Here is a 17,114-nt window from a genome sequence, read left to right as displayed (position 1 = left end):
AAGGCAGCAGATCTGGCTTCATGAAGCTTCACTTCCATTGGGTCACATTTCTCCTCCCTTGGGTCTAAGGGAAGTTTTCTCTTACTTTACAAATACTCGCACTATCATTTTTCTGACCTCCCTCCCTTCCTCCCCACAGGTCTTGCAAAGAAAGGTCCTCATACTGTAAAACAAACAAAAGCAGCATAACCAATGTTGCCAGTTTTTCTTGTTGCTGATTATGTAAGAAAATCAACAGAAGACATTTTCCCATGTTAGTTTTATTGCCTCTTTTTTTTTGTTGTTGTTGGGCTATTTAGAATATTTAGCTTCTTTAAACCAATTGCATACATTTTTTGGAAACATTCACAAACTGTCAAAGTTTTGAATAAAATTCACCTACAGCAATATTACTAGGTAAAAAAAAAATTCTTAGGTGTCTGAAAGACTGAGGAGACTGTTTTTCACTTGATTCAAATTTTGTTTCCAGGTGTTTAGAGTGTCATACAATTGCTGCCACTGCTGCTTTCCAAAAGTCCGATGTGTGCTGTGACTGGAGAAGTAAAACAAAATTGGAAGAAGATTACTAGAGATGTCGCACTCACCTAATTATTCTTCTATAGCATTGCTTTCCTCTCATGAGCAAACAGGGAAATTCTGATTTTCTCTCTAGAAATGGCTGCACTTTACCAGTTAAGAGAGTTCTGCAGCCTTCCCAAATATTTAAAGCAACAACAGTGATTAGTATTCTTGTCACTAGTAGGTCATTAAATGAAATGTCCTGGAAAGTAGGACTCTTTCATTAAATAAGCTAATCACATTCAGTGTGAGCTTTAATAAAATTATGATAAATAGCAACTATTTAACTACCAGCAACTGATAGGAACAATACCTTGCTTCTAGTTAAAATATTCTATAAATATAAGTGAAATAATTAGAACACACTAAGTTCTGCAAAAGGCTATGAAGAATTGTCTTACCTGACGACGACTTTCCTCTGTGTCTGATCTATTTTGCAGTACACCATCTTTGTCTTTACAGCTGCAAAAAACCAATGCTCTTTTGAGCAACATTTTCATGATCGTGCAAAGGTATTAAACTGCATAAAAACGGTTCAAAATTAGATCAATACAAACATAAGAACACATAAGCAGTTCACTTTATCTCTTTTGCTGTTGGTTTTAATGGCCTAATAGGCAGAAAAGCAAAATGATGTAACAAGATGAAGGTCATGCACGAATCCTATTGTTTGGTGACAACCTATTAAAGTAATATCCTGTACAGTTTTTATGAACTTCTCTCCCCTACAAACACATCCTGTTTTAATGACAGCAAACAAAACCAGATAACAAATTAAACCTGCAAACAATTTATTAGTTCTGTAAAGAATTACATGAGATACAGTTCCTGTCACTGAGAAGAAAAACACTGGTTAAAACACAACAGTTGGGCCTGTCTTTAAGCATGAAGTTGTGCAGCTTTATCTTGTAAAAAGCATAGAAGTTAAAATTAATACTGTTCTAATATTCAGCATTAGAAGACTGTAAAGTTCTTGTTCATGAGCACTGTGTGCAGAGAGGTACTACAGTTCTTACCGTCAATGACAAACGCTTCTACATCATCAGCCCCGATCTGGAGCTCCTGCTGCATCGTGTCAAATGAGATTTCTTTATTCTCTACAGCCATTCCCATGAAAGTAAGGAGCCTCATCTTTGCCATGTTGTGTTCATGCAACAAGCCTGAGTAAAAGTGTTGATAGTTTAATTAATGATTTAATTATAATCATACGAATTATTTGCTTTTCATGTTATTTTTACTAGATATGCTTCCAATAATTTCAAATTTATTTCACATTAAAATATATTCTACTTCTCCTTATCAACAGCAGTTTTTCTGAGGTAAAATATCAAATCCTGCATCTGCCTTGTCTTTTGTTAAAATAGCAAGTTTCATTGTGAATTCATCAAGACTCAGTTGTTTTTAGTAAAAATGTATTATCTAGAAAGGTTTTCTTTTTTGAGCAGTAAAAACATCACCTGAACAGAATTTTAGGTGGTGAGAGTACAAGTGAATTTTTCAGTTGCATCACCTGGAAGAACAGCAATGCAACAAAATGGAAAATCCCCAGCTGGTTATGCAAAAAACCTTCTTACAGCCTCCCCACTCATTCTCCTGTAGCTTCTGGAAAACAAACCTCTCACAGTTTGGTTCCAGAACATAACACTGTGCTGCCAGAAGAAAGCACTTTGGTACTGAATTTGTTTGTCCACAGCAAAAAAGGCATCGAAAGTCCCATGTAAGCATCCAGTGTGGCCAAGAAAAGTGTTGTTCGAAACCAGCAGAACCAATACCAAGGTCAGGTTACATCTTTTACATGACTGCATGAATGGCAACACAAGGAACTGTGCCAAGACCTTGCATGTCTAAATCGGAGACCATTTTTCTGGAAAAACATCTAGGTCAACCAAGTTAAGCCACTGAGATGAAACAAGGCATTTTTTAATCCCAAGGTCCATGAGGTACCAACTAAGATCCAGTGGAAGTTCCTTAAAAATGAGTGTCAATCATTTTGTTCTACAATGACATTATAAACATTCCCATTGCTTCAGTAAATATGTAAGTTTGGAATTTATAACACCCATACACTAGCAGGGAAGCACATTAGTGCAGGACATCATGTTGTGTTAATTAGCTGTAATTATGATGCAGGTTTCCTATTTGGCACCGATTCAACAAAAATGTGATCACCATAATTCATACGAATGAGGAGCACCAGCAACTATACCTAACTGGGTTTAATGGAACTCTACAAGCATCAAAAAATCAATTAGCACACATTAGCCCTAATTAACAAATGCAAATGAGGTGCTGATTAACTTTGCAAGAAAGACTGCTGATAATACCAGATTAACTGTGGCCATGTTAGGGCGATGCAGTTGACACAGATAATGCTACTGCTGGCCTAAATTGTCAGCATTAATAAAACAACAAATTGTAACAAACTGATGCCACCTGTAGGAGCCTTCACTGCACAGCTTTCCTGGGCCAGCTCTAACTGGTCCTGGTCCACGAAAGGCTACACCTACAGCCCATGTTCTACTGCCACTGAAGTCCTATTACTAATAGCCTTTAAAACAAAGGTATCTTAGCAAGTTATTTTAAAAAAAATCTCTAAAGCATGGTTAAAAATCTCATTGCTTTTGGGAACAGATCATTTTTGAATGCCTCATCTAATAATTGCATTGTTGTCTAGACCAAACTGCCCTTGTTTTTCATAGCTGAGGCTGAACCATTCAGCTCCCAGCATTTCCATCTGTGCTGCCTCCAAATCTGTTTGTCCACTGCTCAAAGACACACCAAGTTTCTGAGCACACCATAAAGCAGGTGAGAAATCAGCGTAAGTGGAAGTTAAGACTGTCTTTCAAAACAGTTACACTGATATTTAAGGATTTTACTAAGATTATATGAATCTTAGATATATTTAAAACTGACACACTGAATTAATTCATGGAGGGAAGCACAGATACTGGGAGACAAGGCAAAAAAAATCACAACAATTGAGTATAATACAGTTACTGCTACATATATGTATAATTAATTTTCTATAAATTTATTCAAATGTTGGTGTAACAGCAATTTCAGCAAATACTTCTGTGGACAAAGACCTAAAAGATAAACCCAAAACCCACTTTCCCCTGAGAAAGAAAAGCGTAAGATGTCTGCATAACTAATGTTCAGATACATGTGACTAAAGATACACTTATCCTATATACACATTTACAAGCTACCAAAAACTTGCTGCTAATTTTATCCACCAAAAAATCCCATTGGTATTTCCATCATTTCAATACCCAAAGTACCACAGTTTTAAAGCTCTGAGGGCAATTATTCTAAGAATTGTATCACACTCCATTAAACAAAATAATGCATGTGTTAAAAGGCTGCACTCAACTCTGTTTTAGCAAAACTATGGCTTTCCTCAAATGCATCCAATGCAGTGTTTAAGTGTCATTTCAAAATCAAAGTTATTAAAAAAAAAAATCATATTTTAATGGAAACATTTATTCATTTCCAATATGTCAAAACCTTAATGCAGTAATAAAAAAATCTGCATCATTGAGCAATTTCTGCATTGTCACTGACCCCTGTCCTAAAAAGCTGGAATATAAAAAACGTAATTTTAATGCATGCAATAGCTTATGAACCAGTGCTCCTTTGAAACAGTCAATTACACATCAACGGGGGAGTGTCAGAGTGTTAATTACTACTCCTTTTTTCCACAGTGTGTAAATAAAGAGGGTGCTGACATTAACATTCCATCACATTGCTTCATGTGATGAAACAAATTAACTGGGACAGACTGTGGCTTGCTGGGTCTAATGCATCAGCACATGCAGACACACACACACACACTATCACATGCCTTATCTTACTGCTCAGAAGTATTTACTGTTACAAAGTTATTCATCATAAAAAACCAGGAGATTTATACAAGCCAGTGGTTTACTCAATGCAGTTATGATCTCTGGCCTAGCCTAGAGTACGAATGTGTTAAACCTTTCAGGGGGGGAGTTCTAAGAGAAAAAAACCAGCAGGTAAAACCCTAGTTCTCTTCCAAAGCCATAAACCAGCTTGTTTTCAAAGAACAAACCATAGTCAGATGGCCCACTCACCATCTAGCAGAGGTTATCGTCTACAAACTCTCATCTGTTACGAAATTTCCTTGCTTCAACACATGGACTCGAACTCAAGAACTCTGTGGCTTCTATACCTTAAACTACGCAAATAGTCAGAAATGCAATGATCTGAAAACTTACCCAGGGAGTCAATGAAGTCTTTGTTGTTCTGATAAAACTTGACATAGGATGCTAGTTTAGCACTTACAAAAATTGTCAAAAGCTAGAAGATGGAAAACAAGTATGAGAACAGTTAAAATATTATCTTGCAGGCTGGACAGATATATGGGTATTGAACAGAATGTTAAGAGCTGAAATTCTGTCAATAGCTGTGGGCTATCTGTGTTGAGCTTACTTCCTTCTCCCAGACTTAAGATTTGCTACAGAACTCATGTGAGGACGGGACTTGTAACTGAGTTTCTGGAACTTTGAAAGGGAAACATTTCACATGCAATTTTAATTTTAAAGACTATAAAAAGGAATAGCCCATCGCAGCTCAGGATTACTGACACAGATAACTATTCTAATGGATTTCAAAAGACACATTAAAACAAAGCAGTCTACTGCTATCAAACCATCTCACTAAAAACAAAGTTACTTACATCATGAATAAGTTCTCCTTCCAAAAATTTGACTGGTTTTAAGGCAAGAAGATGATCAAAGAGAAAGGTATTTGGATCCTTCAATGCTCGTACAATACATCTAACAAGAAAAGGAAAATGCTTACTTTCAAAGCAATACACATCTTTATGACTAAGGGCAACTCAATTTGCTGTTCCTAGAAATACACAAAGGTTTTCAATTATTTTTAAAGGTAACACATGTCACATTCCAATTTTAATCTTCATTTTACAGATGGAAAAACCAAGGAACAGAAAGCATTAAGTAATTTGGCCCGCATCCCAAAATAAATGTGCCATGTGGTAAAACCACAGATCACCCTACAGTTTCCATCTATGCATTTCTTTCCAGCACAGCCTTCATTCCTAGAGGCATTTTTACTGTCCTCCTAAAATGTCATAGAATTGTTTTGGAAGATTTAATTATACTTGAATATATGACACAAAACAGAGAAAACCCCAACACCAAACAGTGCAAGGCCCAGGATTTATCAGTTGCAGCTCCAGACTAGAAACAGGAACTCCAGATGAAAGCTTTTCTCAGCAGCACATCAGATGCCTTGGCTTGCTCTGCCACACAAGGACACCAGGAGAATGGGAGTTCTGCACAGACTCAGCCCTGGGCACACGAGTTCTCTCAGAGGAACAGGCTGCAGGTTGCTGTAGGGTAGCCAGTGAAGTTTCCACTTCCGCACTGACACTAATTTTCCAAAGGAGTCATCCTGATTTTCCTCCGTGGTTAAGTATAAACAACTCCCTTGAGAACTACTGATAGTGCACATCTGGCAGAACTTAAATAACTAATTCCTAAGAAAAATCATGATAGTTAGAACATCAAAATACAGGCATTTACTCATTTTGGCCAGTGGGGAAAATGCACTGTTACAAATCAATTTAGTCCCAGCTTGTCCAACAGGTAAGCTTAATTCTGTGCAGTTCTCATTCTTTGTACCTGCTCATAGACAAGACAGCAGCAATGTCTTTTAAGGGAAAGTGCTATTTGAAAAGAATGCTTAAGGTTAGATAATAAAACAGGCAAAAAGTAAAAAAATCTGAAATAAAGGATTCCAGTACAGATTTTGAGTGCACCGCTGCTGTACAGGAAGTCCTTACCCAAGGCTGATCTCTCTCAGCAGTGACCAGGAACACTCCTGTGCACTTGCACACTGGAACAAACCTGGCCGTGCCTACAAACAACCAGACCTACTGCAGACTGCAGAGACAAACTCTCGATTGAGTCAGCAATGCTACAGAAGAGGCCATGGCAGGGCCCTTGACCTGTCAGGCCACTCAATACGCCTAATAATAAGATGATCAAAATATTTGACAATTGAGGAAAAGTTACTTTTAAGGAAACTGGGAAGTCAGTATTACCTGTGAGCATCAACTCGAGCCTGGGAAGCATTGTCCTCTGTGTAACTTCCCAGTAGCTCCACCATTACTTTTGCTGCAGTGTCACTATAGAAAAAAAAATGAAATTACCTCAGGACTGCTGAAAAAATAGTTCAAACAAGACACTCAAATATTTAAATAATTCCATTATGATGTTATAGGTCAAATTAAATTACACTTGAAAAAGATGTAGATGATCCATTTTAATTCTAGTGGAGGGAACAAATGAACTGGATGTATTCTTTCAATTCTTGTTCTACAAAATGTTTATCTTCACCCTTCATTTCATTCTCTTAAACTGATAAATTACCTGCTGGTTATGGAAAAAGCTTTCTGAGCTAGGAACAGCTTTATATGGTTCACTAGAATGCTCGTCTTATGCACATCTGGATTTAATCATTGTGCAATAAGTAGCGCTGCAAAGTTTATTTCAAATGTAAAATGGCATCTCTTAAAGAATATTTATGGTCAGGAAAATGACTGTGTAAAAGCTGCTCTCTTCTTTCACAGATTCTTTCTTCAAGTATTCAGAGTGAGAGCTGCTCATTTTATTGATGAAATTACGCAGCCAGCAATGAGACTGGTTGAGGCTGCTGTGAAGCAAACAGCTTCCAGCACTGCTCCGACAGACAGCTTTTAGAAAAACAACTCCTCCTCAGCAACTGAGCAAACCTACAGCCTTGTCTACCCAGATAATTTTGTAAACACCACCAATACCACTGCAAACCAGCTCAGAGATCGTTACTGTGTCATTTAACAGATTTTATTTATTTTCATCAAACAGTTTTACCACCACCAAGGCCAGCGACCACTGATGCTTTTTGCAAAATTTGCAACAAATTATCCCATGTGGTCTAAAAGCACACACAACTTTCCTTAAAACAAAACACTGCAAGAATGAAGTTTCAATTTGCATTAATGACTTAGGCCAATGGCATAAACTGCAGCACAGGGAAAAACAAACCAACACAACATACCCAGTATGTTCTGTGCTGTGACAGAGGTTTAACCCATACAGCAGCACAGGTCTGAATGGGTTTTGTAGTACAATAACACTGTCTTTATATGGGCACTTATTTGAAATTTCACCATACCACTGTTTGACAGCCACTCTATAGGGGGAAGTTTATTCTCAGAGAATTCACCAGATCAGAGAGATGTGCAGCACAAAAGTTAGGATATCATGGGCAACAGCCAGTATCATATATAATCTGGATGTACATTAAACAAAGACAGTTTGTCCCCAGGCAGGGGCATTTTCTGTAGATCCCAAAACATTCCAGAAGCATATTCAGGGATATAAGCTTTAATGGAATATTTGTTTTAAAACTCCAGCATTAAAGAGGTCAGGTTATGCTTTGCACTGGTAACCAATATTGACATAAATGAACTGGCAGTTCTGTATCAGTGAAAAAAAATTAATTTAGGCAGCTTTATATATGAGAGAAGCATTTGCATGTAAATCAGTCTATGACTGACTCTGATTGTGGCACTGGTGAAATCTTACCAACACTAGATGTTCTAGGAGACAAAGGACCAGTTTAATACAGGACTGGCACTATATATATATTCAATCAAATAGGCTCAGCTCACGTGCTATTCAACCTAAGAATACACAACTCCTTATTTAATAAAAGCTTTTCAGCAGTTGTTCTTGTACACTTCAGAGCTGTGTTACAGTTTTCTGGCACTTTTCCTGTCCTAATCTTTCCCTTAGGAGCAAAAATTGAAAACCATCACTTAACTAATTTCAAACAGTATTTTCAATTCCCCACTTTTTTGTTTTTAAGTGGGGAAGGAGTGGAATTTGTCACTTGTATTTCTAGAAAACAACAGAATGCTACAAGACAATTACTCCCAAACTTTCTGTGCTGAATTCTTGTGAACCTCAGCAAATATGGCAGGCCTTTAGTCTTACATTCTATTTTGTGTCAGATTACTACTGTAAATTAGGATGTTTGAAGCACTCATACAGATCACTATTTTCCCACAGTTCATTGTTAAATGTGTCTCACCTAAGGTGCAAATGTGAACATATTTTCTAGCAAAACAGCCTGAACAAGTGCTCTTGGCTCCACCTGCCAGTCCAGATGCGTAACTTGACAAAAAGCCAGTGAGAGCTTAAGAGTGATGGTAGATAAAAGGAAGGAAAAAACCACAACAGAGCATTCAGAGACTTAAGTGACATGTTGGAATCGAGTCCCTCTACATTACATGATATTAAATGGAACTAAAATTAAATGAAACAATTACTCCACAGGTGCCTGACATGCTGAGCTTTTTGCTACAAGTATTAATAACCAGACCTGCCAGACCTGTTTGAATTTAACTTGGGCAGGGCTAAAGCTGCTGGATCCTGCCAGCAGAGACCAGCTTTAAACTGCATCAAGGTGGCTAGAAAAGGTCTGATGAAACAAACTTTTACTTATCACCATAGGAAAAGGGACACCACACAACCTCTGCATCATCTACTTTTTAGGAGCTACCAATCTATTAACTACCAATTTACCCACTGTGAGAAAGTCTGTTAGCTATGGAAAACCATCTCCTATGCCACACTGAGCAAAGTTAAAACATAAATCAAGCAAATGAAAGAATTAAGTTGTCTTCAACAAGGTAGTTCTTTTCCCTTGATTATAAATCAACAATGGTAACTGAGGTATGATTTTTATCACTTATTTTTCAGTTCCCACTTATCTTCCCATACTGCTAGATAGAGCAACATTCCTGAGTGCTACAGCTGGAATGCTGCTGTGAGTTTCCCATACTATTCCAAACACTGCCCACTGATCCAGGAGAGTGAACCAGGTCAAAGGTGCCAGGGTCACTTCTTGTTTTCTTTTCTGGAGAGAAGTGCAAGTGCTCTGAAACGCTGCTCCGCTCAGTGCACAGCTTGCTGCAACCCATGGTAAGGACACTGAGTGCAGGAGTCCTTTCTAACAGGGTCTGTGGAAGGTTTTATTGGCTATCTTAAAAATATCACCTATGGTTAGTAAGCAAAAAACATTTAGTAGCAAGGTTACTGGTAGCAGTGGAAACAAAAGTAGAAGTTTAATCCACTGATTTGACAGCAAGGCTAGCTAAAAATAGCTGGCTATTAAGTTAGGGAATGAAACTAGTTAAAACCTCGCAATAAATCAACAGGATGGGAAGTGTTTAAAAGAGCAGGAATGTTATCAGTGTAATATTTCTGAAACAAGGTAAGCACTAAGCCATGGAAAAGATCTGTGATTAACATTCCTGAATTTATTTTGACCATTTGGAATCTGCCATACAGAACTATCGATGCAAAAGCATTTGAGTGTTACAAACAGGAATTCCCAGTACTGTAGTTCACAGAGTAACTATTCCATGAGGATTAATCATCCCTAAATGGAGGTTAGTCAAAAACGATCCTGCTGTGCTGATGCAGCATTTCCAGGCTACAATTCCAGCAGGGCAGAATAAGCCAACTGTCCTGACAGAAGGAACTCTTCTCCACTTGTGACAGCTTCACACTTGCCTTTTTAAACCCCCAGCAAGGTCATGTCCCCAGTCCAACCCCCTGTGCAGGCACACAGATGCCCACACGAGCACAAACACACTCAGGGACTGGCAGCTGGAGGGGACAGGCAGGATACAGGATAACAGAGGATACAGGACAGAACATTCCTTCTGCAGCAGTACAAGGTTACGCAAATGCGGAAAACACAAGCGCAGTTCTGGTACCACTGTGAGTCACCAGTGGAGTGGTCCTGATGCTGCCTCACCACAAAAATCAAAAAAATCTTGGAAAAGTAACTCAGAAAACAAAGTGGAAAAGCAGGAGCAAGCAACACACACCCCCAACATTCCCCTTCCAAACTACAGGGGCAGTTTAGGTAGGTTTGAGCTGTTGTGAAACTACACTCTGAACCACTGGATAGCAGCCCACCTCTCTAGTCCTGGCCAGGGCACTCAATCCACTGTATCACATCTGCAAGATAAACTGATGACAGCTCTCAGTTAAGACCTGCATTAATTTACAGGCACCATACACACAGGATTACTCTACATGCCAGAAGACAGTGGTCTGCCAAGTTTGTTAGATCAAAGATGCTTCTTATGATCCAGGATAATAATTCAAAATGGCCAAGCAGGTATTCTGTGGACATTAATTTCCATGACTAGTGGAAAGCTCTGTCCTGAAGGTAATGTTTACATAAAAAGACTGATTCTGTTAACTGTGATTGATAAGCTTTCCCACATCATTAAGTAAGAGATAGCACTACCATGCACTAAAATGTCCAAAGTGCAATAATAAACTTGGCATAATGCTACAATGCTCTAAGATGAGTATTTATAGAAAGAAATAGTGTGTTATTTTGGGAGTCTGTGGTTTGCAGCTAATTCACCACTAACTTTAATATTCTTGGGAACACTGGTTTAATACAGGAATGCTTAAAAATATTAAACCCCCCCCCCCCAAATATATTTGGATTGAATTATCGGTACAGATTGATTTTACAAGTCTTGTGAGAAATACCTTCCCTACAGATCACCTATAGTACATCAAAATACAGTTATCTAGTATGTATGACTTGTCTTTTATACCTTTTCTTGCAGTCTACTAGGACATCATAGAGCAGTCTCAGGAGAGTGTGCTTTTTCTCTGTGGCCAGATTCCAGTCGGAAATCCATTTTCGGACCTAAGTAGAATACAAGTGAAAAAGAAGCATTCAGGAAAAGACTAAATAACACTACAAATACTCCTCATTTTCTCCCAGGCAGAAAAGGATTAAAAATATCTTGCACAGAGATTTCTCTTTTAGGTCCTTTGACTTGCAGGCTCTCCATGCTGTACCTGAAGTTTTTCCATGAGAAGCCAAAAGTCTGTGCTCTCCACATTACTTCCTAATTAAGGATGAGTGATTCTCATGTATTCTGATTCCAGAGCAAGAGACAAGAACTTGACTCCTCACTCTTGATCAAAGCTTCTCACTTTGGTTTCCACCACAGGAATGAAACACTCATCTATATATGATCACCATCAGAAATGAAAAATAGACAGCAACTTCACTTAGATTCTGCAGACAGGCCTTTAAAAGACAAAACCTGTATTCTGCATTTCTTATTTAGAATCATAGAATGGTTTGGGTTGCAAAGAACCTTAAAAGGTCACCTAGTTTCAAGCCCCCTGCCATGGGCAGGGATGCCACCCACTAGATTAAATTGCTCAGAGCCCCATCCTACTGGGCCTTGAACACTGGCAGGGATGGGGCATCCACAGCTTTTCTGGGCAACCTGCTCAGTGCTTCACCACTCTCACAGTCAAGAACTTAACATCTAAAATCAAGATCTCTCCTCTTTTAGCTTAAAACCATTACCCCTCATCCTATCACTATTTGCCCATGTCAAAAGTTGTTCTGCCTCTTTAATGAGCCCCCTCTAAAGTACTGCAATAAGGGCACCCTGGGGCCTTCTCTTCTCCAGGCAGAACAACCCCAATGCTCTCAGCCTTTTCTCATAGGAGAGGTGTCGCATCTCTCTAATCATCTTCACAGCAATTTCTTTAGGCTCTGGTAATTTGTAAGAGATGGTCTGTATCAGCTCTGAGTAACATTTAGGTACAACATGTTTCATACAAAGGCCACAACTTGATGGGCCACTTGATTACCTGATCTAGTTCAGTTGGAATGTACTGGATGGCACCACACGACGAGGCCACTTTCAGAAGGCTGCAGTACACTGTGTACCTCACAGGAGTGTTCTTGTCCATGCCATGGAAGAGATTGCTCAGGCTAAACCACAAACAACCAACAACAGAGTCAGAGGTTTCAAAAAACACTACTGGAGTGCACGTAAATGTTTTATTAAGACACTTGCTAGTACAGATAATGCACCTGGCAGCACCTTACATCCATGATGAGCTGTAACAGCTTCTGGTTTTGTGCTCATTTTCAGCAAACGAGCTGAAAACTATGCATTTTAACTTTTTAATGCCCAAGGAAAAAATACTGGTACTTCTATTTTATGACAGTGAAAAGGTAGAAGAGGGCTTCCTGCAACACCCCACACTTTCATTTAAAGACATATAAGATAATCCTTCCTCTTTAGAGGCACGATTACTTTGCAAAGTCCACCATTTCTCACTTTGCTCTGTACAATACTTACAGCTGCAGTCTAAGAGATGGGCGCTCTCCTTCCCGAAATTTTACTAACTTCTCACACAGGTTTTCAATCAGTGCTTCTTGTTTTTCAGGTTCCAGGATAAGAAGCAGAGAGACAACGCTGTTCATCACGCTCTCAACATCTGCATAAACAAAACCATACAGCTGTTTGAAACTGCAAGCAGCAATCAGCAGCTCTCTCGTGCGGAAAAGTTACTTTTGATACGAATTACCACTTCGCATGAGCAAGAGCTTTTAAAGAAAGAAAATGCCAAGATATTAACCTGGATATTCATCAGAATGTACCAGAGGCTTGGCTCAGGTGGGCTTACACCAACACATTTCCATGTAAGGCAAGAATTACCACTCTAAGGTCAACACAGAATGTGGTATTTGATACACCCTTGCTCTGAACTCAAAGCAACTCTGAAATCAGAGGAACTCTAGGTTCCACACAGTGGCTTCTTCCTACACATCCAGGAAACTGCCCACTGTAAAACTGTAGCTGTAGTGAGAATAGTAACACCTAGTGCCCAAGTACAGTAAAACATTTTACCAGGAGCATAAGGGATACCCAGACCACAGGCAAAACGCCCTCCAGAACAATGAGGTGTATTACAAACCCTCCCCAGTTGCTGTTTTAAGTGTGGTGTTCCATCCTTTCCAAACTGAACCACACCGGTTTTGTGCCTTCTTTCCAGTCTGCCCAAATACCAGTAAAGCAAAGGCCAAGAACAAAACTCATTACATATGGAAAATATTATTTATTCCCCAAAATGACACCTGAGCATCAAAACCCCTATTTCACATACAAGTCTCTACGCCCTCATTACAAGCACAGTCTAGCTTGGCTTCTGACTTCTTCAAAGGGTGCTGGATCTTTGGAGAAAGGAGGGCCAGAGTACATGCAAATATTCCATGGAAATGATGGAAATAAGCACTTCCATTTTTATGACGGTGCACAGCTTGTGTTTTAACACATGCTACACATTTCTAAGTTCTGCCAACTCTTACTGTTTGAAAGCAATCATGGCGATGAGTTTAGCAAAACCAACAAGACTTAAGAGATGCAAACCTTTGTCATCCTCTTTCAGGCACACATCACACACTTCAATAATCTGTGCCAAGTCCACATGAAGTCCGCCTTCCGCGTTCTCTTCAGAGATTTCTGCTCCTTTGGATTTCAGGTAAGCTCGTAGTTCTGCAGCCTTAAAAAAGAGAAAGACAATACATAGAAAATAAAACAGTTGTTTTGTGAACAAAAAGGTCAAAGTAATTAAATTTCTTACAGATTTTTGTTCTGCCAGATGCTGCACCTGCTTCTGGTTTGCCAGTGACTGAATAGGTCACAGAGCTGTTGGGCTTCCTCACAGCATGAATGTGTCACTTACAATTGAGTACTGCACTGCAGGCGTAGTAAGTTTTTGTGACTTTCTTATGAATTTTTACTATCTTTTACTCCCTCTGCAAACTTCAGAAAAACATTAAAACCGTTTAGTTGCCTCTTCCCCAGAAAAGAAAAAAGGTATAAACAAAGCCACTTTAGGGAGGGCAGAACTTTGTCTTCACACAACCTAAAAACAGTTTCTAATCTAATTACAGAATGGCTTGGGTTGGAAGGAACCTCAAAGATCATCTTGTTCCACACCCCTGCCATGAGCAGGGAATGTTCCACTAAACCAGGTTGCCCGAAGCCTAATTCAACCCGGCCTTATAATGCCATGAGCTGCCTTACACTGTTAGGACTTAAACCTACACCAAGGAAATACCTTTCTCTCAGCAACAGGCCTATTCATTACCTTTACAATTCAGGGCTTCAGCAGCAGAACCATAACCCTTCAGAAACAATCTGAGGCCATGAGACTTTTGGCAGAGAGCATTTCTGACGTGGAGGCTGCTGTGACACGAACTGCCATTTACATCACATTCAGTGTCAAATCATTTTGGAACCAGAGGAGAGAGCTAAATGCCCTGGGACAAACCGCTGTACTGAGGATGTTTCAGACCAGCTACTTGATGGGGCTGTACTAGACATTATGGCAAGTGAAAACTGGGCTAAAGTAGCGGCGTGTGCAGTTCTTGCAGATTTCCAGTGTGTATATATACACATCCTATATTCATTGTGTATACGTACAGAAGTATGTAGATATACATACTTCAATGACACTGGGAACAAGCAGCCTCCAAATTCAAAGGCACGAGAAAGCAGCAGCTCAAAGACAGAAATCCCAGTTCTCATGCCTGTAGTACCGAGAATCCTGCAAACCCGAGTTGCCTAAGTAATGCCCATATGTGAACCCGTTTTCTTCTGCTAAATAAAAAATAGGGCTGAGGAGCGATGAAAACGAATGCCGGGGAGGTGGAACACTGAAGAGGGAACTGCAAACACAGGGTTATCTTTCAGCCAGTATGTTCAGTTTTCTCTCTATCGCCTGCTCGGTCTCTGTAGGGAACAGCCCAGGCGAGCTCACGGAGCGCTCGCGGCGCGCACGGCGGGGCAGGTCCGGCTCCGGCTGCCGCCCCCCGACACGGTCCGGCCCAGACCCCCCGGCCCGGGGCCGATCGCTCCCCCGGGACACTGACCTGATCCTCCTCGGTGATGTCGATGAAGGCCGGGACGCTCATGGCTCCGAGCACGCCGCGCTCCGGAAAGGCGGAGCGGCTTCCGCCACCGCGCCAGGCCGCGCCGCTTCCGCTTCCCGCCGCCGGGCGGGCGGGCCCCGCCTCCGACCGCCCTGCCCGGGCCGCCCTGCCCGACTCGGCCCTGCCCGGACCGCCCTGCCCGGACCGCCGTGCCCGACTCGGCCGTGCCCGGACCGCCCTGCCCGGACCGCCCTGCCCGACTCGGCCGTGCCCGGACCGCCCTGCCCGGGCCGCCCTGCCCGACTCGGCCGTGCCCGGACCGCCGGCCCTTTCTCGCTGCCGGGCGGGAACGTGGGGCTGCCCGGGCGCGGTCGGGGCACCTAAACCCGGCCCACCAACTCCCCCCGCTCTCACACTCGCACCTTCCTTCCTCCTCTCTTAAAAGCTGAAGTGCTTCTTGCCTGGTCGTTTTTCTAGGACCAGGTTAAATAACAGACTTCACTAGGTGTGTGTCGGGAGTGGAACGTGGTGGGAGTAAGGACAGCAGTTCCCAAACGGAGGCTCGTCACCTTCTCTTTAGTTTGTCTCAACACCTGCGCTCACGCTCCGGTGAGACCTGAGGAGCCCTCACTCGGTGTTGCCGGTGTGTTGAGCGTATTTTCTGCTCAGGTTTCCTGTTCAGCTGTGGCAGACCACCAGGAACATTGCGTGACTTTCCCCGTGTTCAGAGGCTAAAATGAAAGCCAAGAAAATAATAGAATTGCTAAGGTTGAAAAGACCTCTAAAATCACTAAGTCTAACCAGTCGCCCAGTTAGTAAAGACTGCTGCACACAAACCTCCTTGTTTTATAAACCTGGCCAAATCATGGCTAAATTTAGTTATCGAGTCTAATAACCACAGCAGGTTCTGAGTTTCCACAGCGCTGAGCGCAGTGAACCTGATAAAGGCCCACACTGCCTTTATTAAATGTCATGACTCTGCTCAGTTTTGATCATCTGCATGCTTGTGTAACTTTTAAATAATGCTTCAACTTCTAATTTTTCCATCATACAAATCCTGCCTAAATAGTTTATCCTACTTTAGGCAGTATTTTTAAAATATTACCCCTACCATTGCTGATTAATTATCTTTTAACCAGAATATTTTAATACTCTCTGATTGATAGTCTTATCCGTATTTTGTATTTCAGATATCAGCATCCTGGCAGTTACAGGTAGATATAGAGATAGGTCTCTCCTTTGTGTGTCTGATCTAGAAGGGGATCTGATTTTCAGAGAATGAGTGTTTGAGCATTTTTAAAGTGTAGGTGACTTTCCTCTAGTACTGCTCAACACAGTCCTGTGAAAGTAAAGGTAATTGGAATCCAACATACCGGGGGATAGGGATACATTTGATTTTCACACATCTTTAGGGGAATTTCAGGTGCTGAAGCACATGCCTGTTGCCAGTTTACATTCTGGAATACTGTGCATGCCTGCAAGCTGCAGTGAGTGTCCTGTAGATCCCATGCTGTGTCTGAAATTCCTCTGCAGATGCCCAAGCTACCCCAGGGCATATAAATCGCCCAAGTCACACAGGGAACTCCCAGCCCCAGTGTCTATTTTTATTTAGGCAGTGCACCCAAATGGAGGTTTGTCATGTATTATTCTGAGTATACGAAAATAGAATAACCATGGATCACACTGGGTAGACAGGACATGACTCTAAAGAGCTCTGCTGAAATATCCACATATGG

At 40.9% G+C, this 17,114-nt stretch overlaps 1 protein-coding gene across 1 annotated transcript; it reads right to left on the bottom strand.

The window, feature by feature from the left end:
- Positions 1–244: 244 nt before the first annotated feature.
- EIF3M (eukaryotic translation initiation factor 3 subunit M) lies at positions 245–15,460 on the bottom strand. Its single transcript, XM_082284437.1, has 11 exons — positions 15,379–15,460; positions 13,871–14,003; positions 12,800–12,938; positions 12,303–12,426; positions 11,240–11,334; positions 6,650–6,733; positions 5,258–5,357; positions 4,797–4,878; positions 1,575–1,718; positions 960–1,020; positions 245–532 (listed from the first exon to the last, which is right to left on the bottom strand). The coding sequence occupies exons 1-11, from the start codon at positions 15,418–15,420 to the stop codon at positions 412–414; spliced, it is 1,125 nt and encodes a 374-aa protein (XP_082140563.1). The 5' UTR covers positions 15,421–15,460; the 3' UTR covers positions 245–411.
- Between the last annotated feature and the right edge of the window lie 1,654 nt (positions 15,461–17,114).

The sequence above is a fragment of the Coloeus monedula genome, assembly GCF_965178545.1.
Source record: "Coloeus monedula genome assembly, chromosome: 6".
NCBI lineage: Eukaryota > Metazoa > Chordata > Aves > Passeriformes > Corvidae > Coloeus > Coloeus monedula.
This window is presented reverse-complemented; position numbering and strand designations above follow the sequence as displayed.